Source organism: Heterocephalus glaber, unplaced genomic scaffold (genome assembly GCF_053883595.1).
Source record: "Heterocephalus glaber isolate CG9 unplaced genomic scaffold, H.glaber_assembly_v1.0 deba00001859, whole genome shotgun sequence".
Classification (NCBI taxonomy): domain Eukaryota; kingdom Metazoa; phylum Chordata; class Mammalia; order Rodentia; family Bathyergidae; genus Heterocephalus; species Heterocephalus glaber.
The window spans coordinates 489,850-517,474 of record NW_028258500.1 but is presented as its reverse complement, the minus strand read 5'-3'; the positions used below and the strand labels follow the sequence as shown (position 1 = coordinate 517,474).

At 36.3% G+C, this 27,625-nt stretch overlaps 1 protein-coding gene and 1 pseudogene across 1 annotated transcript; one reads left to right on the top strand and one right to left on the bottom strand.

Annotated features, from left to right (window-relative positions):
- The first annotated feature begins 5,784 nt into the window (after nucleotides 1–5,784).
- LOC101705068 (olfactory receptor 7A10-like) lies at nucleotides 5,785–6,710 on the top strand (annotated as a pseudogene).
- Nucleotides 6,711–17,634: 10,924 nt separating this feature from the next.
- LOC110347497 (olfactory receptor 7G2-like) lies at nucleotides 17,635–18,651 on the bottom strand. The gene has a single exon (XM_087204044.1). It carries the CDS (start codon nucleotides 18,649–18,651, stop codon nucleotides 17,635–17,637), a length of 1,017 nt encoding a protein of 338 aa, XP_087060170.1.
- Nucleotides 18,652–27,625: the final 8,974 nt, after the last annotated feature.

Here is a 27,625-nt window from a genome sequence, read left to right as displayed (position 1 = left end):
AGACCCTTTTCAAAGTAACTGCACATCCTGGTGATCATCTTACAAGCATCCTATGAGTGCTGCTAGCTTTAATCCACCATTAGGTAGATCAACCTCAAACTCATTTTACTTGGGGTAGAATTACCCTGATATAAAAACCAGCCAAGTACAAACACTCACACCCCCACACACACACCAGGAAACTATCAGACAACTCTGATTAATGTAGATGAAAATATTCGCAACAAAATATCAGCAAAGTAGATCTAAAAGAATCTTGAAAAAGATTGCACACCCTGATCAATTGATATTGACCTCAGAGATGCAAGAATGGCCCAATGTGTGCAAATCAATAAATGTGATATATCACATTGACAGAGTGAAGAACAAAAAGCATATGATCACCTAAATCTATACAGAAAAAGCATTTGATGAAGTCAACATTCCTTCATAATAAAAATACTCAACAATTTAGGTACAGAAGGAATATACCTCAACTCAATTAAGATTATATATGAGAACACTTTACATCAATATGACAATAAACATCATACTGAACAGAAAACATAGAACTGTTTCTTCTAAGATCCATTATGAGGTTAAAATATAAACTTTTAGCACTATTTTTCAAAGTAGTACTGGAAGTCTTAGGAGTCAAGAGAAAAAATAAAAACATGCAACTGGAATGGAAAAGTAAATTTGTCACCAAGAACATAAAGACTTCATAAAAACTCTTGTGAGTGATAAAATAATTAAATAATATTGGAGAATATAAAATCAACATTCAATCAACAGTATTTCTAAACACTGTTAGCAAACTAGATAAAAAAGTATTCAAGGAAACAATTACATTTACAATAGTTACAAAAGACCTATAAATAAATACCTAGGAATAAATTTAATCAAGGAATTGAAGCATCTTTGCAATGAAAGCTGCAAAACCCTGATGGAGAATACATAGGATCCAGAAAATTAATATTGTTGAGATGTTTATATTTCTCAAAGTAGATTTACAGATTTAATGCAATGCCCACCCCAATACCAATGGACAAATCAACACACATGATTTCATGACTTACTGTAAAGCTATACTACTTCCAACCACATGGTGCTGGCACTAAAACAGACATATAGATTAATGGATTGAAATAGAGAGAAGTACGTATTTATACCTAACTGATTTTCAACAGAGATACACAGAACACACATTGGAAGAAGAAAATTCACTTCACAAATAGTACTGAAAACACAGGATATTTGTTGCTGAAGAATGACTCATATCTCACCATGTACAGAATCAACTTCAAGTGCATAAAAGACAAAAATATTGGACCTGAAACTCTAAAGCTACCATAAGATAACATAGCAGCATCAGTAAGCCAAAACCTTTTCAGATAGGACCCAAATTCATAGTTAATCACAGGAAAAAATAATAAATGGGATTATATGAAAATAAGAGGGCTCTGAACAGCAAAGGAAACAATCAAGAGTGATGAGATAACCTACAGAAAGGTAGAAAATATTAGGAAATTATTCATCTGAAAAGGTATTAATATCAAGAATCTACAAGAAAGAGGGGAAGGGGAAAGGGAAGAAGGGAAAGGAAAAATTATGAGAAAGAAAAAAAATGGAATCAAACTCTGGGTAAATAGAGAAGGGTGGAGTGGGTAAAGGGTGCACAGGTAATGGGAGAAAAAATTAAAACTAAGATACATCATGTTCTGGTACAAACACCCAATGATAAATGTAAATGTACTTTGTACCTAAAATGCACCAATATATATATATATATATATATATATATATAAAAATTTTTTAAAAAGAAACTCAGAAAATCAACAACAAATAATCTGATTTGAATAACAACAAATGATATCAGATGTATTTCTCAAATGATATAAAATTGCCAACAATGTACAAAAATGTCCAATATCATTAATTATAGGGAATATGTAAAACTAAAGCACAGTGAAACATGCCGCATCACTCTAGTTAGAATAAATATTATGAAACATACAAAAAACAATATTCTATTGAGGATGTGGAGAAATAGAAAATCTTATACACTCTTCATGGGAATGTAAATAAATATACCTATTATGGAAAAATATGGAAATTTCTAAATAATCCCCAAATAGATCTCCCATATGACCCAGCTATTATTGAAAATATATCCAAAGAAAGAAAATTAATGTGCAGAAGAAGCATCTGCACTCCTATATTTATTGCAGCACTATTCACAATAGTCAAGATACAGAATCAAGCCAATTGTTCAATGAAAGATAAAGAAAATGTGATTACACATATGTACAATGAAAAATTTTTATAAAAATAATGAAATCCTGTCATTTGTAAAAACTTGGGTGAGTTTAAAGCACATTAGAGTACATTCAATTCAATAATCCAGAGCGAGACAGACACTTACCAACTGTTCCCATTCACTTGTGGAAGCTAGAAAAGCTGACCTCAAAGAAGCAGAGCAAACCAGAGGTCACAATACACTGGAAAAGTTAGAGGCAAGAGTGTTAAAAGATAGGGTGAACAGTGATGCCACTGTATTAATGTAGATTAATAGAAGAAATAATGTATATAGTCGTCTCAGTATACGGTGGCCTCAATCCAGTAGATGAATATAGCATACCCTACTGTGATAATCAAATTTCCCAGATATTTCCAAATGTCCATTAAAGACAAAATTGTTCCTGGATAAGGCTGTGTACAACAGGAGAACAGGAAATATTTTGACTGACTTTCAATTAAAACTGTCCTTATGAACCTGGTTTATAATTTTGGGTAGGTTTGTTAACATTCTAAGCCCCATTTCTGAAAATGTAGAATAAAGTCATAATGGTAATGACCTCATACAATAAACTTTAATGTTTTGTTTGTTGCTTTAATAACTAGATCTCAATATGTGCCCAGGATGACCCTGAATACCTGGTCTCTAGTGACCTTCCCACGGAGCGTCCTGAGTAGGAGAGACTATAGCGATACCCAATCTAGGTGGCCAGAATGGAGTTTCATAAAAAAGAAAATATTTATAAGCTTCTAGTCTTAGGGAAACATGTATAAAATGATACAAATATATCACTTTATAATTATCAAATATTTTTCAAATGAAAGACTGAATGACAAATCTTAACCTGTGCACTCAATATGAATTTCCCAATTGTATTGGGAAAGTGCCCATAAAACCAATGGTGTAACCATGGTTTTATAATTGAAAGTTCATGATTCTCCTTGTTGAAAAGAATAGCAAGTTCTTGGAGATGTCAAGGGTTTTGTCCCCAGTACAAGTTTTGGAGATCCAAAGACCTTGTCTGAACAGTATCGTCAATGTCAGACCTGGAGAAAAAGTTTAAAGTGAGGTAGAAATTAGGTACTAGGTGGTTGGATCTCCAAACAGCACAAAAGTTCATGGAGAAGAAGTAATGAAGTCTACATTCCCCTGACATTTACAATGGTGTCTTGGGAAAAAACAAAGTGCAGGAATAAATTTTCTTTTCTCCAGAACAATGACCCACGTGGAAATGACGTCCCCAGGATTTGGAATGATACGATATGTCATTGATGTGAAGGTCTAAAGAGTTGTATATATCCCCTGTGCTACTGTCCCCAGGATGTGTAAACTTGGGTTGGACAGAATATGGTTGTCTCTTTCTAAGTCCTAAGTCTGGGACCAATGCTTGACTTGTTCCTAGTATTGTGTGTAAGGTCAGGGTTCCAGTGTCCATCATCAACAACTTAGGGAAGAATTAGGACTTCTATATATAGACTTTCCTTTCAGAATTCGTACCCAGGTAACTCCAAGAGCCCATACTCTTACCAGAGAATCAGAGAATGGAAGCCAAGAAAACTTACTTGAGGTCTCCTGAGAGTTAAACCAGCTTAGCCCTGAGCTGAGAGATTGCAATTTCTGGGTGGCTTGTTTGCTTGATTTCTTGCTTGCTTTATTTATTCATGATTTTAGAAAGCAATGTATCACTTGAATGTAGCATGACAAGATCATTGTTGACAATGAAATGAATGTAATGGAAGAAGCGTTAGTAGAGGAAATGGGAGGGGTGATGTATTTTCAGTAAAAGTAGAATATGTTTCCAAAGATCTTTACAATTAACAGAAGTAGAGAAATTAGACATTAACAATAGAGGGATATACAGTTAAATGAGAAATTTTTATTTTTATTTATAAGATGCAGGATATTTGAATATTATTCCATAATGCAGAAGACTAAGACTAGTGGATATCTTGCACATACTACCTTGCAACAATGGTTCATCTGTTATTTATAGTGTAGTATCTCTTCTTATTCTCTGTGCATTCAAATTTAAAAATCATTCAATGTGAATATACTCATGTTTTACTTTGTGGTTACTTCTTCAGTCATGAGGCTAAATATATCTATGAGTTTGTTAAACATTTACTTTACTGAAAATTATCTGTTGGAATTATTCTTATTTTTAGTGCATTCTTTCAAACTAAAGAATTATAATTTGTCACCACCTGGAATGCTTCCTGTTTTCTTCATTTATGTATTTATGAATATTTGGGGGGACTGTGTGAAAGTTTACAGATTTGTGCTGTCAAATACATTCTCTGGTTGGATTGTGTTTCTCATTACTTTTTAAGTATAGAGGGCTATTTTGTGTCATTTGAGGAAATGAAACACTTGTTCTGCATATTTTTGACTTATTTTCACTTCTCTTTGATTCCATTATACCATATTTTTCTTTTTTTGATTTTTACATTATCTTCATCCATCATTTGGTAGGGATTCTTCATTATTTGAATCAAATTACCTTTATTTTTCATAAGCATTTTAACATTTCAATTTTTATATAAGATGAAATTATACCTTAAGTACTTCTTCCTCCTAGCATTTTATTTTATTTTACTAGTTTCTTTGTCTTTTTTTGTCTTATTTTTTTCCTCCTAGCATTTTAAAGACTCTGTTATATACTTCTATTTGCAAATTTTGGGCAGTTTACCCTAGAATGAGTGACACATACTGATACCCTTAAATTATTACTACTTTATAGCTATACATAAAATTAGTTTTTGATTATAATTAAATTATATTCCTTTAGTTATTTTGAAGCTACTACAGTTAACATCATTCTTACTGCCAGGCTTTTACATGAGAAACCCAAATTATAAATAAAGAACAAAATAAAAGATATTTGAGTTAGGAAGACACATCCTCTGCAAGTGGGAGAGGGAACTAAAGATGCAAGGAAGATGGAGAAAAGGGAGGATAAGGAGAAGTCAAAAGACTTAAGATGTGTTATGTACATGTGCCAACTTACCATGATGAATGTAATCATTAATATAGCAACCATGCACAACATGTACTAATATATATATAAATGTCATCTTTGCTGGTCTTGTCTAAATTCCATCTTTCATCTGCTTCCTTTCATCTGCTACATTTTTGGCATTATCTGGGGTGTTATAAAATTTGTATTCTTTGTCTATAAATTGTAGGGATGATTGTTTTTTTAAGGCACTATTCACACATTATTATACTGTACCTGTAACAAGGTTTACATTTGATTTATAATCTTTGAAGGGATAAAGGAATATTAATTACAATTATTGATCTCATGAGGTCTTGATGAATGGCTGAGCATTGGAAAGACGTTCTTAATGAGAGGCTGTAGAAAGACCTGTTAAAAGGATGAATTCATTGATGTAATATAAAAATAATATAATATCTTGACTTTAAAATGAAAATTATAGTACTTAAAATTATTAATTAATGTCTCTCCCCACACTATAGGCTTATCAACCACATAGAATCAAGAAATGACACAAATTTCAGAATTTGTTCTTGGATTTTCAGAGGACCAGAAACTGCAGCCCATCCTGGTTTCACTTTTCTTCTCCATGTATTTAACCACTGTGATTTGGAACCTGCTCATCATTCTGGCCACAATCTCAGACTCCCACCTGCACACACCCTTGTACTTCTTCCTCTCCAACCTGTCCTTTGTGGACATCTATTTCATCTCTACAACTTTGACCAAGATGCTGGTGAATACACACACACAAAGCAAAATCATAACATATAAAGACTGCAACACCAAAATGTACTTTTTTGTAACCTTTGTAGGATTGCACATATTTTTTTTTACTGTGATGGCGTATGAACACTGTGTGGCCATCTCTCACCCCCTGCATTATATAGTCACCATGAATTCTTTTCTGTGGATTGCTGGTACTGCTGTCCTGGATCATGAATGTCCTTTGTGGCATTTTACAGAGCTTAATGGTAGTGCATCTGTCCTTCTGTACAGAGTTGAAATTCTCTCACTTTTTCTGTGAACTTAATCAGGTGGTCCATCATGCCTGTTCTGTCACCTTTCTTGATGATGTGGTGATGTATTTTACAACTCTGCTGATGGCTTGTTGTCCCCTTGCTGGCATCCTTTACTCTTATTTTAAAATAGTTTCCACAATATGTGCCATCTCATCAGCTTGGGAGGTATAAAGCATTCTCTACCTGTGCATCTTAGCTCTCAGTAGTCTACTTATTTTATTTCTCAGGCTTAGGTGTGTACCTCAGTTCTGCTCTAATTCAAAATTCACACTCAACTGCAACAACCACAGTGATGTACAGAGTGGTCACACCCATGCTGAACCCTTTTATCTGTAGTCTGAGGAATAAGTGCATCAAGAGTGCTCTGAAAAGACTCTTTTGGAGGGAAACTCTAAAGGATTCCACTGTATGAGATTGAAGAAGCACCCCAGTACCACAGAGCTCAGTGCCTGAGAGCCAGATTCTAGATCCTTTGATAAGTTTGTGGAAGAAGAGCTTGTTCCTTCAATTTTTCCCCAGGGGTTTCCATTTCTTTGATTACAGCTTCTTTGTAATGCTTTATTGTGTAATTTACTTTTACATTTTTTATTCTTGATGACACCTAATCCCTTTTATTTACAATTTTCTAATTTTTCCAGTTTTCCCCAGTATTTCAAAATTTTCTTTTACCTATAGAACATACGTATTAGGAACCATTCCTTCTCAAATGGCACCTATCTAAATAAATTTTCTTTTATTTAGTAAAAATAATAGTTCTATAAATATGGAAAAACTGCATTCAATAACTAAAGGTAGTTATGCAATTTCATGTGGGGAGAAAAATCTAAGTGTACAACTTTTCCAGTGTGTTTGTAATCCTTGTGTGTATCACTTGCTTAAGCACCCTTCCTGATAATAAAGACTTTAACATAATAAAGTATTTCAGTTATTCATTTCTAGTCTCATTTTTAGAATCCTTTTTATACTACAACCTGGTATTCACCATCATGAAAAAACAGGTTCCTAAAATCTTTGTAAATAGGGAGGACTATAGGGGTTGAAGGGAGGGCTAGGAAAGGGTGAAAAATAAGAACCAAGAGAGACTATGTAAAGGTACAAATTTCCAATGTTGAATGTCATTAGATTGTATACCTAAAATATACCAATGATTAGAATGAGTAATCGATAATGCCAAATAGGAAGAAAAGGTCCAAAGGGGTAGGGGTAGTGGGAGGGGCAGGGGAAAGGAAAGAAGGGAAAGGAAAAATGCTGAGAAATGGAAAAAATGGAAATAAAGTCTTTGTAAGTAGGGAAGGGTGGAGGGCGTGGAGAGCTAGGAATGGGGAAAAAATAAGAACCAAGATGCATTATGCATTTCTCCCAATGAGAAATTCAATTGTGTTGTATACCTACAATGTACCAATAAAAGAATTTAATACAAAAAAAGAAAGAAAAAACAGGTTCCTAAAGATAGCTACTAGACCATTATTCCCAGAGGAATATTTTTCTATTCAGTATTTGTAAAATGATAACAATAAACTAATGATAAAAAGATTATTGTGGGCACACAGGAAGGTCTGTGCATGCCCTACTGAGGTCCTGAGTCCTGCAGAAGACAGGGAATCACCCCGCTGCAGACAGGCAGCCACCTGGTTCCACACTGCAAAGACACAGAGGACACCAGACCACCAGACCAAGGTACTGAGTCCTGCTGTTCCTGGCCCAGAGGTAGGGGCTTCTGAGCCATCGTCCCATTGCTCCTGGTACAGAGTATGGGGGTTCCTGGTCACCATCTCTCCCGCTGCTGCCAGCATGGAGGAAAGGGATTTTGGGCCACCTTCTGTCCCACTGCTCCTGGCACAGAGGAAGGGGCTTCCAGGCCACCATCCCTCCCACCACTCTCGGCCCAGAGGGAGTGGCTTCTGAGCTACCATCCCACTGCTCCTGATCCAGAGGAAGGGGTTTCCTGGCCACGATCCATCCAGCTGCTCCCAGCCCACAGGAAAGGGCTTTTGGGTCAGCATCCCTACCGCTGTTCATGGCCCCTGGCCCATTGCACCCAGCTCAGAGGAGGTAATACATGCAGGCACTAACAGCCTGCTGGCCCAGTCGAAATGAGAAATAAACAAGTCTCAAGCCAGACTTCCAGATCACTTACAGCAACCCGAAAGGGAAATGAGAAGGAATACCCTGATGCTCAACCACTTGGACCCACTGAACTGACAACAAAGGGGATCTGGAAAAAAAGGAAATCAGAAATAATTTCTCAGATAACAGGAGAAATTGTGCCCCTAGTGCAAGACATGATTAATAAATCTAGAGAGGAGCACAGGAACATGATAGAATCCCAACATAAGAAACAAATGGGATCCATAAAACACATGCAAATAGATTTCCAGGTCATGAAAAACTCCATTGAAAGTCTACACAGCAGAATGAGCCAATGTGAAGACAGAATTTCAGATATAGAAGATAAGATTGCAGTTAGTGACCAGGAAAAGAAAAATTGCTTCAAAGTTATAAGGGAACGTGAGAAATCAATCCAGCAGCTGCTAGATGATGCAAAAAAGAATAACATAAGATGGACTGGGCTCAATGAAGAAACAGGAGAGAGTGGAGGTGACATAAAAAATCTCTTCACAGAAATAATGGCAGAAAACTTCCCAAGCATGGGAAAAGAGCTTGACATACAGATAAGTGTGGCATATAGGACTCCAAATAGCCTTGATCAAAAAAAAAATCTACACATAGGCATATAATTGTTAAGATTCCAGAAACTCAACAGAAGAACAAAGTTCTCTAAGCAGTTAGAGAAAAGAAACAAATCACATACAAAGGAAAGCCCATCAGAATCACAGCAGAATTCTCAACACAAACCATCAAGACAGGAGAGCTTGGAGAGACATATTCCAAGCCCTAAAAGAAAATAGCCTCCAACCCAGATTGATGTACCCTGCAAAACTATCTTTCAAAATTGATGGAGAAAAAAGATACTTTCATGACAAAGAGCACCTTAGGAACTTCATGAATACCAAACCAGCACTCCAAAGAATTTTACACAGTATCCTAGGAACAGACATTGAGGATCACAACCCCAGGAAGCAAAGCAGAATGAACCCATCTGGCATGACAAGAAATTAAATGTAAAGGGGGAGAACCCAACAAAAAGAAAAAGACATGGCAATGACAAGTCAATACGTTTCAGTTATAACCATTAATGTTAATGATCTCAATTCACCAATCAAAAGAAATAGACTGGCAGAATGGGTCAAGAAGCAAAATCCAACAATATGCTGCATACAAGAAACGCACTTCATTCAAAAGAAAACTCATAGACTGAAAGTTAAAGGGTGGAAAACAATACTCCATGTGAGAGGAACCCGAAAAAAAGCAGGAGTAGTGATCCTCTTTCCAGATCAAGTAGATTTCAAACCAACCCTGATTAAGAGAGATGAAGAAGGACACTACATCCTTGTAAAGGGAAGAATCCAAGAGGAAGAGATGACAATCATAAATATCTATGCAGCAAACACTAGTGCACCCAACTATATAAAACAAATACTAAGGGACACATGAAAAGTCATATATGCACTAATACAATTGTAGTGGGGGACCTCAACACCCCACTGTCACAAATAGATCAACTAGACTAAAAATAAGTAATGAAGTATTAGAACTCAATCGAACTCTTGAACAAATGAACTTAACAGATGTTTACAGAGTGTTCCACTCCACAAAATCAGAATACACATTCTTCTCAGATGCACATGGGTCATTCTCAAAAATAGACCACATACTCACACATAGAACATGTTTAAGTAAGTGCAGAGGAATTGAAGTTATCCCCTGTATATTATCTGACCATAGTGCGATGAAATTGGAGATCCATAGCAAAAGAAACTCAAAAAATTTCATCAGCATGTGGAAATTGAACAACACACTTCTGAATAACCAATGGGTCACAGAGGAAATTAAAGAAGAAATCAGACAGTTCCCTCAATTAAATGACAATGACAATAAAACATACTGGAATCTATGGGACACAAAGAAAGCTCTCTTACAAGGGAAATTCATAGCAGTGAATATGCATATTAGGAAAACAGAACGAGCCCAATTAAATAACCTGATGCTGAACCTCCAGCTTCTAGAAAAAGAAGAGCAGGACAACCCCAAAGCTCATACAAGGGAGGAAATTATAAAGATCAGAGGAGAAATCAATGCAATGGAGACTAAGAGAACGATACAAAAAATCAATGAAGCCAAGAGGTGGTTCTTTGAAAGAATCAACAAAATTGAAAAACCTTTAGCCAGCCTTGTCAGAAAAAGGAAAGAAAAGGCCCTAATCCATGCAATTAGGAAAGAAAAGGGTGAAATTACACCAGACCCAGAAGAAATCCAGAGGATCATCAATAACTACTTCCAGAACCTATATGCCAATAAGATGGAAAACACAGAAGAAATGGACAGATTCCTAGGTACATATGAATTACCAAAGTTGAACGAAGAAGACCCAAAAATTCTGAATAACCCAATATCAACCAATGAAATTGAAAGTGTAATTAAAAATTTATCAACTAAGAAAAGCCCGGTCCTGATGGCTTCACTGCTGAATTCTACAAGACATTTAGAGAGAAACTGTGGCCACTACTGTTTAAACTCTTCAGTGAAATTGAAAGGGAAGCAATACTCCCAAATTCATTCCTGGAAGCAAGCATCACCTTGATCCCCAAAGCAGAGAAAGACCCAACTGAAAAAGAGAATTATAGGCCAATCTCACTAATGAACATAGATGCAAAAATCCTTAGTAAGATAATGGCAAACAGAATGCAGAACATCATCAAGAAGATCATACACCCTGATCAAGTGGGATTCACCCCGGGGATGCAGGGATGGTTCAAAATATGCAAAACAATCACTGTAATACACTATATCAATAGAGACAAGGACAAAAATCATATGATTATCTCCATAGATGCAGAAAAAGCATTTGACAAAAATCCAACATGCATTTATGATAAAAACACTACAAAAAATTGCAATAGATGGTCTCTACCTCAAACTGATAAAAGCCATCTATGAAAACCCAACAGCCAATAGCATACTAAATGGTCAAAAACTGAAATCCTTCACACTAAAATCAGGAACAAGACAAGGATGTCCACTAACACCACTCTTGTTCAATATAGTTATGGAAACATTAGCCACAGCAATTAGACAAGAGAAATAAATAAAAGGAAGACAGGTAATGAAGAAGTCAAATTGTCATTATTTGCAGATGACATGATACTCTATATAGAAGACCCCAAGAACTCCACCAAAAGTCTTCTAGACTTAATCACCAAATTCAGTCAAGTAGCTGGTTACAAGGTCAACACACAAAAATCAATATCTTTCCTCTACACAAATGACAGACTCACTGAGAGAGAAATAGGGTAAATAATTCCTTTCACAATAGCATCCAAAAACCTGAAATACCTAGGAATCATCCTAACAAAAGAAATCAAAGACCTCTTCTCTGAAAACTATGGCATTCTGAAAAGAGAGATTGAGGATGATATCAGAAAATGGACAGACATCTCCTGCTCCTGGGTAGGAAGGATTAACAGAGTGAAAATGGCCATACTTCCAAAACTGCTATATAGATTTAATGCAATTCCAATTGAGATCCCAGCAGCATACTTCATAGACCTTGAGAAAACAATCCAAAAATTCATTTGGAACAAGAAGAGACCCAGAATAGCAAAAGCAATTCTAGGTAACAGAGACATGGCAGGTGGTATTGCAATCCCCAACCTCCAACTATACTACAAAGCTAATGTGATAAAAACAGCATGGTACTGGCAAAGAAACAGACTTGAGAACCAAAGGAACAGATTAGAAGATGCAGAAACAACACCAGACACACTCAGCCATCTCATCTTCAATAAAGGAGCCAAACACCCTCACTGGAGGAAAGATAGCCTCTTTAATAAATGGTGCTGGAAAAATTGGGCTTCAACTTGCCAAAAATTAAAACTAGACCTGTATCTCTCACCATGCACTAAACTAAAATCAAAATGGAGTAAAGATCTAAATATTAAAATAGAAACTCTGAACCAGTTGGAGCAGCAGTTAGGTAGAATCCTTGCAGACATCGATGTAGGAAAAAATTTTATGAACAAAACCTCAGTTGCCCATGAACTAGCACAAACAATCAACAAGTGGGATCTCTTCTTATTAAAAGGCTTCTGGACAGCAAGAGAAACCACCAGCAGTGTGAAGAGACAACCCACAATGTGGGAAAAAATCTTCACCTGCCCTTCCTCAGACAATGGTCTACTATCTCGAATCTATAAAGAACTTAAAAAGATCAGACCTCCCAAATTTAAAGACCCAATTGAAAAATAGGTAGCTAAAATGAACAGACATTTCTCAGATAAAGAAGTAGAAATAGCAAATAAATACATCAAAAAATGTTCAACATCACTGGTCATTCAAGAGAAGCAAATGAAAACAATGCTGAGATTCCACTTCACTCCAGAAAGAATGGCTGCTATCATGAAATCAACCAATAACAAATGCTGGTGGGGCTGTGGGGAAAGAGGAACCCTGCTCCACTGCTGGTGGGAGTGTAGACTGGTGCAAGCACTGTGGAAATCAGTATGGAGATACCTCAAAAAACTAGGACTGGAAGTCCCATTTGACCCCACTATTCCACTGCTGGGGATCTTCCCCAAAGAATTAAAAGAATCATATCACAGTGATATATGTGCACCCATGTTCATAGCAGCGCAGTTTGTAATAGCCAAAACTTGGAAGCAGCAAAAATGCCCATCAACTGGAGACTGGATAAAGAAAATGTGTTTATTTTTTTGTTTTTCTTTTTTTTGAAGGTATAAAATGGCCCTTTACTTTCTGAAATGATGTGCAACTCCACTCAGAAAGGAGATGTGTTAATGAAAGCTTCACTAGATGCCATTTCTCATATCGCAATGGCAAAATCTAGTCTAATGCCACATGCAGCTAGGAAGGCTCCAGGAAGAGGTCAGACACTCTCATAAACCTCTGATGGAACTACATACAGTTTCAACCCTTATGTGGAGAAATGTGGTAGTGTCTAGCCAAGCCACATACACCACTGCCTCTAAATTTACCTTGAGGTTTGTTGGGAGCAATGCTACATAATTCTGGGGAAAAATCATTTGAGTAGGCCTAGTTCTCCTGCCTAGAGGCCATCTATAACACTCCAAGACATAATTCCATTTTGGCCTCAGGTCACAAGGAAGATCTCAATGATCCCAAGATGGTGTAATGCTCCAGGACAAGACCACACCTGCAAGAGACACCCTGGGAGGAACCAAATCTTCATCTGTGTAGTTCCTGGGAGGAACTAAATCTTCATCTGCATAGTTCCTCCTTGTTCTTAGATTTCCCCCACCCCCACCCAGTCTTTTGTTACACCTTATTCATCCCAATGTGATACTAAAATCTACATATTCTTTTGTTACATTTGTTTCTTCTGATGTACTAAATAAAAGGTGCTGCAAGCTAGGGCATCTAGTCTTTGCCTCCCAGAGCAGCACTGATCAGACCCAAAGCTCAGCTTCTCAGTCTCATTTGTCTACCTTTCCTGTAATTCGACGTGTGCTGCCATGGCTCACAGGAGACTAGGACTTACTGCAGAGGTTCTGGTAATGTCGCCTTCCCCTGTTCCCTACAGAGGTTTACTTCTCACACTCACACAACATTAAATCATTGTGGTGGTGTTTGTAATCATAAAATATTGAAAACCAAAAGGCCCATGAACAGGAAAGTGGTCAAGTAAACCACTGCTAGGTCCACACAGTGGACATGACACAACTATTTTTTTTTTTTTGGTACTGGGGATCAAAGTTGGGTCCTTGTGCTTGCGCAGCAGGCGGCAGAACCACTGAGCTAAATCCCTGGCTCGACACAATTATTTTTAAAATAAAGATTCCACAATCACCATGAAATTGTTTCAGAATACGTGAAGTGAAGAAAGCAAGGTGCAAAAAGCAAAACACAAAGTAGTCCAGCACATGATTGGTGAGGAGGAGGAGGAGGGGGAGGAGATACCCCTGTGGGTGTTCTGTGCTGCAAGAAATGCAGGAGGGAGGGCCCAGGAAATGGTGAGAGCAAGCAGTCACCTCTGCCCCAGGCTGGGGGTGAGAGGGCAGCTAGAGAATGAAAGGGGAGGCGCACTCAGCTAAGTTCAGATTTCTGCAGCAGTGTTAATGCTTCACACAACAGTAAAACAATTCTCAGCCAAAGGAACAAAATCGGTAACAATGGGAGGGAACCCTAATGTGGAATGAAAATGAACCAAAGAAAATGGTTTTTTTAATAAAATGGAGTAGTACTCAACCATAAAAAATGAGAAATTAGAGACATTTATAGCTAAGTGGATGCACATTGAGGCGATACTCTTAAGTGAAATAAATAGGACACACATGCGTAAATACCGAATAGATTCTCTAGTGTGAGAAACTGAAAGTGTAAATAAGGACTAAATGTATAATAGATAATGTGAAATAGGAAGAAAAGAGGCAAAGGGGAAGGAAGTGGGAGGGCTAAGGGAAAGGTTAGAAGGGAATGGGATTAATATGAGAAAATGGAAAAATAGGAACAAAATCTTTGTAAATAGGGAGGAATGGAGGGGTTGAAGGGAGGGCTGGGCAAGGGTGAAAAATAAGAACCAAGAGAGACTATGTAAAGGTGCAAATTTCCAATGATGAATGTCATTATATTGTATACCTAAAATGTACCAATGATTAGAATGAATAATTGATAATGTAAAATAGGAAGAAAAGGTCCAAAGGGGTAGGGGTAGTGGGAGGGGCAGGGGAAAGGAAAGAAGGAAAAGGAAAAAATGCTGAGAAATGGGAAAAATGGAAATAAAGTCTTTGTAAATAGGGAAGGGTGGAGGCCGTGAAGTGAGGGCTAGGAATGGGGAAAAAATAAGAACCAAGATGCATTATATAAAGGTACAATTCCCAATGAGAAATGTAATTGTGTTGTATACCTACCATGTACCAATAAAAGAATTTAATACATAAAAAAAAGAAACTCATATCCACAAACCAGCACTACAAAAATTCTCGAGATTATCCTAGGAAGACTCAGTGAAGCCAACAATAAAAAAAAAAAAATCTAATAGAATGAATACAGCAGGAAAGGTGAGCAGTTAAGCAGAAAGAAAGAGGGGAAAAAAGGAAATCAGCAACAAGAAACAAATTCAATGATGAGAGTTAGTCAGTGCCTTTCCATAATAACTGAGTGGTTTTAATTTCTGGATCAAATAACACATTTTGTGAGAAGTGGCCAAGAAAAACACTGAACAATATGCAGTACACAAAAAATGTATCAATACATAATCTAAAGAACAAATTAAAAACCCAAGATGCCCACTGTTCCTGATGTGAAAACCAATATTGTCAAAATGAGTATACTTTCAAAACTAACATACAGATTTGGCAAAATCCCAATCAAAATACCAGGATTTTGATTCTTTACTCTTTAGATCATGCCTATTCAGAGTTTTATTTACCTCAGTTATCTGTATGTTGAATTTTCCCCTCACATTTAAAAGTTCTCTGCCAGTACTTCTGAAAATTGGTATATGCTCTTTGTTCTGTCTTCTCATATTTCACTTATTCCAATTAAAATTAAATCATTCCTCATTGCATCATCTAGCTGCAGTTAGATATATTTTTCTCATATTAATTCCATTCCCTTCTTTCCTTTCCCCTACCCTTCCCACTTCCCCTTCCCCTTTGCCCCTTTTCTTCCTATTTCACATTATCTATTATACCTTTTAGTCCTTATTTACATTTTCAGATTTTCACACTAGAGAAACTATTCAGTATTTACACATGTGTCCTATTTATTTCACTTAAGAGCATCACCTCCATGTGCATACATTTAGCTATAAATATCTCTAATTTCTCATTTTCCCATATTTCTTTTTGAAACATTTTCATGGACTCTAAATTTTTCCTAAACTGTTAATTCATGTTTTTTATTGTTCTCATTAGATCAGCTAGCTTTTTTCTAGTGTCTTCTGTAAACTCTTTGGTCAATTTGTTTATTATATTCCTTGTCATGAGAGTGTTACATTACAAATTTAATAACAAGATTCTCTTTCACATGATTTTAACCAGGATATTGCTCTGTGTCTAGCTCTGTGAATTTTTAAACCTGATTTGTTTATATTTAAAAAATATCCAAACACAATTACTTTGCTTAGGTACCATGGTATTAGAACCTGAATTAAATGTTCTAATTTCAGTAATTTTTAGTGCACTCTTTAAATGTGGTAAGTTAGAAAAGGTGTACAGGATTTGGTATTTTTTAAACAAAGATTTGGTTATATTTAGAGTTATCTGGATAATACTTTCCAGTTAGCTCATTGCATATTAGTCTTAATCCCACTCTCAGCAAAGCAATAGACATTCATTGTTGGTGAAGCAATTAGTATGACTATTTGCTGGTAAAATATTTTCATCCAAGGCAATAGCATGCATCATATTCTGGAACATTATCAATAAAATTGGCTTAATTGGGTGATATTGTGGTTTCAGATAATTGTATGATATTTGAACTTGATCAGTAAACAATTTTCATTGAATAAGAAAAATCACAACTTAATATGAAAATGTCACTAGCCTGAAATAAAAAATAATTACCTGGTGACTGAGAGAAAAACAGTGTTAAGAAGAAGCCATGACATCCAGGGTTTAATGAAGCCTTAATCCTGGACATCCTTTGTTTGTGAAGTCATAATAATGACCAATAAAGGTCATTATTGCCCAAGGGTATTAATGTAAAGATTTCCTTTTCTTATGAGAATTTATGGTATCTATTCCATGAATTCCAAAATCACAAATATCTTTAAAACATCTCCAATTATTCATACAATCTAATTATGTGAATTAAATAAATGATGAAGCTGAGTAAGGGAGATGTTAATATGACCTGAGAAGAATATAGTTGTCTAGGGAAAGTCTCAGTAATTAATTAAACATGCATTAAAGTTCAGTTCACTTGCTACATAATGGATGAAACACACATGTCTTTTACTATGGAATCATGAAAGAGCACCTCTCCAGATATTAACACAGCTTTTGTTTTATCTATCCCTGATTAATGCAAATATTCCAATGTTACTTTTTCTGGAAACAATCAGTTAATAATTGTTAAAATTGAAGTAAAAAAAAAATCATGTTTTTCATCTAAGAAGTTATATTAACGCAGTGGAATTTAGGGATCAAAATCATTTTTAAACATCACAGAATTGGATGAATCAAAAAGAAGCTTAAAATACAAGTTGAAATGTACTTAGAAATCATATCACATAGTTATCTTTCAAGAACTCGATGATGTAACCCTCTGACTTTCCGTTTCAACTGTTGTCTTGTCAATTCAACACATTCTAGAAACCGAGACTCAGAAACAATGACACAAGACTTTAAAAGGTTTTCAATGATGAGATTCATCAGAGCTCTCTTCATTTCCTTGTTTCTCAAACTGTAAATAAAGGGGTTCATCATTTGAGGGATCACAATGTACATTACTGAAGCCACTGCATTCTTAATAGAAGAGTCAATGACTTCAGAACCTGAGTACACACCCAAACTTGTCCCATAGAATACGAAAACAGCAGAGAGGTGAGATTCACAGGTGGAAAAAGCTTTATACCTTATCCGAACTGAAGGCATTCTCAAAACAGAGACAATTTTAGTATAAGAGAAAATAATTCCAGCCATTGGAATAGCAAAAAATGTGTTTCCTGCTGAATATATCAAAAGGGTATTGATAAGGGTGTCAGAGCAGGTGAGTTTAATGACCTGAGAAAGTTCACAGAAGAAGTGAGTGATTTCTAGGTCAATGCAGAAGGACAGGCGCAACACCACCAGAGTGTGGAGCAGAGCATGCACAGTGCTAGTGAGCATGGAGAGTAGAACCAACAGGACACAGAAGTACCAGGTCAGGATGACTCTGTACCTCACAGGGTGACAAATAGCCACATAACAGTCGTAGGCCATGACTGCAAGGAGACAATTTTCTAAACAACCAAAAGTCAAGACAAAGCATGCCTGCAAGAGGCAGCTTGTGTAAGAGATACTATGGTCCTGTGTTTGGATGTTCATCAGCATCTTTGGTATAGTGGTTGTGCTCATACAGATGTCAATAAAGGACAGGTTGGAGAGGAAGAAGTACATGGGGGTATGGAGGTGGGAATCAGAGGTGACAGCTAGGATAATGAGCAGGTTTCCCAGGATGGTAATGAGGTACATGACCAGGAATGCGATAAAGATGAGGGGCTCAAGTTCTTGGTCATTCGTCAGGCCTAGAAAAATGAATTTTGAAACCATTGTCTCATTTTTAAACTCTATGTTGTTGGTAAATCTATGGAAAAAATAGGGTATAAATAACATAAAACAAATAGTTTCTGGGTTAACAGCAATATCGCTTGTGGGTGACAACACTGGAAATACTTGGTAACACTGTGGATGTGTGTTAAACAGAATATGGCAACGAGAACAATCATCCTATGTTTAACACATACTCTATATGAATTTAATATTTTTAAATGTTTTCAACTGTGCCTTAAATTGAAGTAAAAGTTATAATTAACATTATAAATCCATGTAAATATTCAGGTTTTAAAAAATCTCTTTCTTCCACAATTTGTCTTCTCTTGTAAATCATATATCCCTCATTGAACACCCACACTCTTTTCCACATTTGAAGTAAGTCCTTGGATTGCAAAGAAAGATAATACATGTATTTTTGATAAATAATCTGTGATTGGCAACAAAAGTAATATGAGGGTGCATTAATCAAACCTAACTTCTGAAGTAACAGTTCCAAACCTGTTTGACACCCAGGACTAACTTTATGAAAGAAAATTTGTCTTCAGACTGGAGGGAGGGCAGTTTGGAATGATTCAAGCACATTATTTTTATTGTAAATTATAACTTTGTAATATATAATAAAATAAATATACAACCCATCATAATTCAGAATCAGGAAAAATATGAGCAGGTTTTGTAGAGTCCACAGTAAGAGTTAGATTGTGATTAAAAGCCTGCCATCAAATGCAGCCTATTTTTTCACATGCCACTCACTAGTAGGGTTGTGATATGAGTCTGCAAAGAATTGATTTATTTTGATCTCTGTACAGTGCAATCCATCTGCTAATTTTAATCCCTATTTGCATCAATTCCACAGCACTAGCATCACCACCTAAACACAACCTCAGATTATCAAGCATTAAATTTCTTTACGGAACATGCAACCTAGATCTCTTCCATGTGTAGTTCACATGCATGTGCAGCTTGAGCTCCTATGAGAATTTAAAGGCACTGCTGATCTTACAATAGGCAGATCTCAGGAAATAATATAAGCCTTGGGGACTGGATCATTTGCCTGCTTCTTACTTCTTGATTCCTCGCAGTGTGGCCCAATTCCTCACAGTCAGTGGAACAGTCTGTGGCCAAGGCTTGGGGAAGCCTGTTCTGGAGCAAAGTTCTATAATTTTGGCAAGCCTCTGAATCATCCAAATGCTTTTCAATTTATACCTTAGGTAGCTTATTCTTTAGCATTTTGGAAAAATGAATACTTGTCTTAAAATGTTGTACAATCACTAGGTCAAAGCTGTGGTTTTCAGACAACTTAGTTGTCTCTTGACTGATCTTTGCTTATACTCCCGGTTAGTGCAGAATTGGTGCTTCTAAAGGTCTGTGCAGTTATAGTTAGTTTTATTTAAAATTGTGATAGTCTCTTGGTGAAATAAATTGTCAAATTTTCCTGTATATTCAAAGTGTGTTATCTATATGCATTAAGTCAATTGTAGAATGTGGAAGACAGCCATGTAGGTCGACATGACCAATAATTAGAAAATATTGCCTTACAGTTGAAGCTTATAAGAACCTCCCTTGAAAACACAAGCAATCTGCTTTTGCAATTAATTCTAAGAGAAGCAAAATAACTTGTCCATAATATTCTGTCTCATCTTATGGGAAATTCTTATCTTAATGAGTTAGCAAACATGTACTTCCAAAAATTAAAAAACAAACAACTCAATACCTAATGGGTCTAATTTATTTCACTTAATATTATGCTCTTGAAATGCATCCATTTTCCTGCAAACAATGAATGTTTATCCTGCTCTATGGAAGAGTGGTACTCTATTTTGTACAAAGACCACATTTTCTTTATCTATTCATCTGTTGATGAATATATAGGCTTTTCCCAAAATTTAGCTATTAAAAACTGTATTGCTATAAATTTGGGAATTCATGTATGTGATACACACATGATACCTGCAGTCTGATACCTTTGTCACTTTTGAGAAGATGTCTGGAAAGAAAATAGGTCAAACATAATATCTACTATTAGTTTTGGAGGAATCCAAAATCCATAGTGGTTTTACTAATTTGCATTTCCACCAACAACGTACAAGAGTTCCCATTTCCTGAAGCCTTGTTAGTATTTGCTATTATTTGCTATCTTAACATTAGCAAGTCATTCTTTCTGGAGTAAGAAGAAATATCAGTATTGCTTTAAATTGTGTTTCTTGAAAAGGCCAGAGATGTTGAACATTTGTATCTCTTCTTCTGGCCATCTGTATTCATTTCAGTTTACGATTATTTGATCAGGTCTTCTATTTTGAGGGTCTAATTTTTTTATTCTTTTCACATAATCTGGACATTAGTCCTCTGAAGAATATCTGGCCATTTTTTCCCATTCTATTGGTTGTCTCTTCATGCTATTGGTTGTTTTCTTTGGTGTGCAGAAACTGTTTTTAAGTAAAAAGTTTTTCTTTGTTTATTATTTTCAAAGAAAAAATGCAGTTCTTCAATTCATTGACTCCTTTTATTTTTTTCTAGCCATTAATTCATTGATTTCTGTTCTGATCAAACTGTGTTCTTGCCCATGTTGGTGGATGAAAAAAGCAATCAGCCACCTGGTCTCTGCTGATTGTAAGCTGTAGTGCAGGTGTTCAAGCATATTGTTGAACTTATTTCTAACACTTTCAGATCCAGCCTCCTTAGAAAGGCATACTCACTCTACCCATTTTCTCACTCTGGAGGGTGAGTTTGTTTTCTTTTTTTGTGCCCTAAACTTAAAATTTTCAAAGGGTCCACCCCTAGTCCACACTCTCTCTGTAGTTTCCTCTTATGGCTGTTTCTCCCTCACTCCCTGATAAGGTTAACAATGGCAACTCTGAAGTGAGGTTATTCTGCAGTTGTTCTGCAGCTCAATTTTAAATAACCAATCCCTTCCTAAATGGCACCTGACTAAACACTCTCTGGCAACATGGAAGGCACTGCACTGGATTTCTTCTCCAATTCTAGTATGCCATGTAGGAATCACTTTCAGAGTAAAACCTCATGCTGTATTGTCATTTATGATGTCATGGTCTTTGCTTGAGGGTAGAGCTGCTGGACAGGCCCATATTTTCCCCCTGGGCTTACCTTCTGTTCCCAGGTATTGTCTTCATCCACATGCAGGTTGATTGGTTGATCAATACCTCAGCTACCCTATGCCAAACAGAAACAAAACATGGAGTTGGCTCAGAGATGAAAAATGGCCTTGGCCATGGCATGGAATCCACTGGTGAGGAAATTTTCGTGTAGCTGCTGCACCATCAAAACAATGAAGGGTGTAGTGACTTCTGTGTAAATCACTGACCATTTCTGGTGACATTTTTGAAAGGACTATCATTCCATAAGTATATTTTATGAATATTTTTCCTATTCTGTCAAAAATTTTCAATTTGTGCTTTTCTTCACATTTTAAAGCTATGGACTGAAACCAGTGCTACATTTTTAATTGAGGCACTAATTCATTTATAAAATTTCCAAAAGCAAAGTTAGGGAATCATCTCTAATTTAGAACAGATAATCATATTTAAACCCTCATTTCACCATTGGAAATAGTGTTCCATAAGATACTTATTTAGAACCTTTTTATAATTAAAGATTTCAACAATTTCATGCTTTTCAACTTATTTTACAATATGTAAACTCTTAATACATTTTCTGACTCTTAATTTTCAAGAAATATTATTTAACAATAAACATAGCTCCTGAAAACGTGCTTCCTGAAACTTCCAGCTGTAATGTCTATTAGGTTGATACAACTTTCATCTAATTTCTTGAAGATAAAACATTACTCACCTGAGATAATACACATCACATCTTCCACTCCAAATGAAAAAATTAAGAGAAACTGTATGAGTTGCATTGAGATTTTTATAGCACTGAAGAGAAAGCAAAAATTTGTTGTTGTATCCTAAGCTGAAACTTATGATGAGAAAGACAATCACTCAACTCTAATATCAGGCTAATTGTGGAGGTTGCAGTAGGAGAAAGTGGGGGAGTATTGCAAGGCAGAAGTAGGACATTGAACAAATTGTGCCTCAATGCTGCAATAGCTCTTATAATTGAGGGATTTCAAGTATTTAATGCATACAAATTTCCTAGTAAGAAATTCATGTATCAAATGTAAAATCATTCTTTTGTAACATTATTGAAATAATTAACAGGAAATGAGACATGGATTTTAGAGCTTTCTTTCACTGCCCATCCTGATGCTGGATATCCTTCTGCCTGGGAAGCCATGCCTATGCCATCCTTTCTCCCCCTTGTCTTTCTGTTCCCACTCATCACAAGTATCCTTCACACATGGACACAGCTTTCTTCTGTAGTGGACTCCAGGTTTCTTTTCCTAGGTACCCTGAGAGTCACAACTATGTTAGCCAACAATACCATGACGAATGAAGTCAGTTCAAAATGAAAATAAGATTAGATAGAAATAGATAATTATTTTTCTATCAGCAGCCCTATTTTCTAGTTCTGACATTCTGTCCTTACATTAGTCACTTCAGATGCCCATACTTAAAATTCAATTTTTAATCTTCTGCGTTTCTGTTTGGTACCTTTTCATAGAATCTAATTCTTTACTAACCTCATCATTCATGTTTTTTTTTTAACCTCAGCTATCATTTTATTATTGTCACTAATCATTTTGTTTTTTAATGTCTGTTACCTGTATAGTTATACCATCTTTGAGTTTTCTGAGGACTTTATTGATCTGATTTGTGTGGTATTTTATCATTTCATTGAATTTAGCTATTTGGCTTTTGATTTACTCCACATTAATTCCACATGGATTAGCTTTAGGGGAGTTGGAAATTTTGGAGGTGCTTTGTCCTTATCCACACGTTTCTACTTGTGGGTCTGCATGTGTGTCAGGAGCAATACTACATAATTTTATGGAAAAATCACTTGGTTAGGCCTAGTTCTCCTGCCTACAGGCCAGTTATGGAATTTTCAGACATGATTCCACCTTGGCCACGGGTCACAACTGAGACCTCAAAGATCCCATAATGTTGTGATGCTCCAGGGCAAGACCACACCTCCAGGAGACACCCTGGGAGGAACCAAATCTTCATCTGCATAGTTCCTCATTGATCTAAGAATTCCACCACTCCCATTATCCGTTACATTTGTTTCTCCTTAGGTACTGAATAAAAGGTGCAACAAGCTTGGGGGCTTTTCTCTTTTGCTGCCCAGAGCAGCACTGCTCAGGCCCAAAGCTCAGTTTCTGCAAGTCTCAATTTTTTCTACCTTTCCTGTATAATAAGTTAATTCACCTTGTGCTGTCATGGCTTACAGGAGACTAGGACTTAGTGAAGAGGTTCTAGTAACAATCCCCTTTCCCTGTTCCCTACACATGTGTTGTACATACACATGTGCACACTGATATTTGCAGGTTGATTATATTAGAAAGACTTTTTTCTACTATGAAGATAGTGTCTCCTTTTTGGTGGTGCATGGCTATTTTTCTTTGCCTCTGTCCAATGATCCAACAACATTTGTTAATTTGGGTGGGGAAATTGTAGTGTAACTGGCCCACACCTAGTACTCTGGATAAGAATCATAGTACTATTGATAACACAGAAACATAGTGGAGATGCTAATATGAACTCAGAGAGATTCAGTTGCCGGCAGAAAGTGTCAGTAATTAATTGCAAGTAACAGTCCAATTCATTAACCTCTTGTGGGTGAAAATAATCATAGCTATTTCTACAGGATCGTGGAGAGTCTCATCTCCAGATATCAGTGCAGGTTTCATTCAGTTCAACTACTCCATCCTTATCTCTGTACAATTGATGCATAAAGAATTTCTAACACTGAAGAATCTATTCACATTTTTCTTCCAATGTCAGAGCAACACTGTGGAGCTTAGAGGATGAGATCATTAAGCAAATTGCACAGAATTGGGTAAATCAAAGGGAAGCACAAAGTACAAGTTGAAATATCTATAGACATAATTTTATGTGGTTATTTTGGAAGATCTTACTGATGTGAGAGCCAGGCTTTCTGTCCAACCTATATTCTTCTCATTTTGTCAAGTTCTAGAAACTCTAGCTCAAAGCCCATGGTAACAGCACTTCTGTTGTAGAATTTATTGCTATTATTATTACAATGTAGCATATAGTGAAATAATTTTATGACTCACTATAATGCAGAATCAAGTAAATAAAATAATGGGTAATTCACATGCAAACTGAAATTAGGGTTGGACTGTGACTTGGTTGTACAAGTAGAATACGTCAACTCACTTACCAATGTAATGTGGGCTACTAAATGCACCTTACTTGCCACTTGTCACTCACTGATAAGAGTTTTGGTATGAATCTGCAATCAATTGATTTATTATCATCTCTCTACAGACATCTCTGCTACTTTTAATCCCTATTTGTATCCATTTTTCAGCATTAGCATCAGCACCTAAGCTCCACTACAGATTGTCAAGCATTAGATTCCCTTAAGGAGCATGGAACCTAGATCCTTTACATGCACAGTTCAGGTAAGATTTTGATCTCCTGTGAGAACCTAAAGCTATTGCTTGGCGAAGCCCAACCGACCTCCAATGCTGCTTGACAAAGTTCCAGCTGGGGGAAAGAAAGGGTGGAACACATATTACCCTCATGTTTTATTTTTTATTTTTTGCCATAATGTTTATAATTGTTACTCTGATCACAGGAGACATTGTGTTTGTGACTAACAGCAAACTCTCCATGAGGCAAATTGGTAATGATATATTAAAATCTGATCTGGCTTACAAGTCCCAAATTCCAGTTTCTCTTAGTTCTATTGCCACATCCACTTCTAAGAAACCTCTCCTAAAACCCACTCTGTTTCCCCCACTACTGTGACTCCCCCTCTTATTGCTGACATTTGTTTTACTAAAGGGGTCTAATGAAGAGATTGAAAGGGCAGACTTTAGATGTAAGAAATAGTGGAAAATTGGAAAAAGAAAGAAAATTAAGACAGATAAATGCATTAAGGAGGCATACTCAATATTTCTCAAAGTGCTGTAAATATCTCCTGCTCATAGACTATGAACCTAAATGACATTTAGTTAAGATGAATAGAGGTATAGAAAAATAGAGAGCTAATAGGAAACTATGTTAACCATTGTGCAGTTTCTCAAGGGCCAGCTGGTGACCAAAAGTTTGACATTTAGATGATCAAATCTTGCTTGTACCCCTGCTGATATAAAGATTTTGAGTAAGTTACTTTCTGTTCTGTTTAGGTGTGGGTAAATAAGGTGACAATTGTAATTTTTAAATATGTATTCATGATGTTCAATGAAATGAAACAGCTTAGAGGAATTGTACTTTGTTTAGCAAAAAAGTGACCTTTGCTTCAATGGAAATTGCTAGGGCAACTTGAAGTGTGAGCATGTTCCACCCAGTGCCTCCCAGCTAATGCTTGAAGATGTGAAAGTAAATCAGACCTGAGACTTATCAGAGGGAACCTGAACATTGCTTGAGAAGGTTCCTCCCCTTCCTACCCTACATCGACATCTACTGCAGCTGGTCTGCAGCAATTGCTCATCAGACAGGATGCAGAGCTCAGTCCATAATGTAAGCCATGGTGCATGATTTTAAATACAGTTGAAGGTTTGATCTCCTTCCATCTGCTCACCTCCTATTGTGTGTCCTGATAATTTTAGCAGGCCATGGACCAGTTAGGGACCAGTGTTAGGTAATTCTGTTCTGCAGCAATGGTCTCTAATTTGGGGAAGTCTCAGTATTACCTGAATGTCTTGTCAATTTACAGGTGAGACACTTTATCTCTTAGACACATTACCTATCAGCAGATCTCATGGAAAAATCTACATACTAATTGGCAAACACTGGGTCAAAGCTCTGGTTGTCATGTTGCTCAGTTGAATCTCTTGACTAATCTCTACAAACACCCCTGGATTATACAGATTTAGCTTTTCTAAATGTTCATGTAGTTTGCATTAATTTTCTTCACAATCATAAAACTTTCTTAATGAAAAAAGTCCCCAAATTTTCCCTTGCTTTCAAGGTGTGCCATCCAGTATGCATTAAGTGACTTGTAGCATGTGGAAGAGATCCTTGCAGACAGACATGACACATAATGGAAGATCATTGCCTTTATGGTTTGAGCTGGTAATATAGTCCCTTGCAAATACAAGCAATCAGGCTTAGTAATTTCAAGAGAAATGAGTTAACTACATTGAAAACATTTTTTACAATCCTATGGAGAACATTTCCCTAATGAGTTAGAAAATGTATTATCACATAGAATTTAAGAGCAAACAAACTGATAGCTAAATTTGAGAAAAAATGAAATGCCCAATCTCCTATGAAAACGATATAAAAAGGAATTCTTGTTTTCTGGATGATAAAGACTTAAAAATTACATGGATTCTGCTATTCAGGCATGCTAACAGGAGAGTCCTTTGTGAGCAATGCTGTTTCTCCCACTGGGAAAGAGAGAAGCAGCTACATGGGCAATCAGAGTCCAGGCTCTAACTTTAATCTATCCTCCAGAAGTTGCTTTTAGAATGGGTAAAAATCTTCAACTGGATGTTTTACATTTTTAAAAGGAAGTTGCTTAATGGATTTGTTCATTAGCTGCAGCATGGAGATGTTTTCCAATGTGTGGTACTCCAGCATGCACTTTATACATGTTAAATATATAATTTTTATTCTGCAATTATATCCCAAATTCTTAGGATTTAAATCGTCATGGAGATGTTTCAAGAATTTGAGAAATAAATACTATAGAGCAAAAGCAGCCTGTATAGTTCTAGATGGGATCAGCTCCCTACTGATTTTGCCAGTCTTTTGTTTCTGTGTGATCCTGTGTCTGTGTGTGCATGCCTTTCTTGAGCAATGGCTCATGGCACCTTTCACCCATCAGAAAGAAATGATCAGGTATGGCAAATGAGGAACAAGAAAAGGAAGACATAAAATCTGTTGCATGAGCAATGCTAATAGTGTCACTCAAG

Excerpts from the sequence above, each read along its gene's own strand:
- LOC110347497 (XM_087204044.1), bottom strand. The coding sequence starts at position 18,651 with ATGGTTTCAAAATTCATTTTTCTAGGCCTGACGAATGACCAAGAACTT.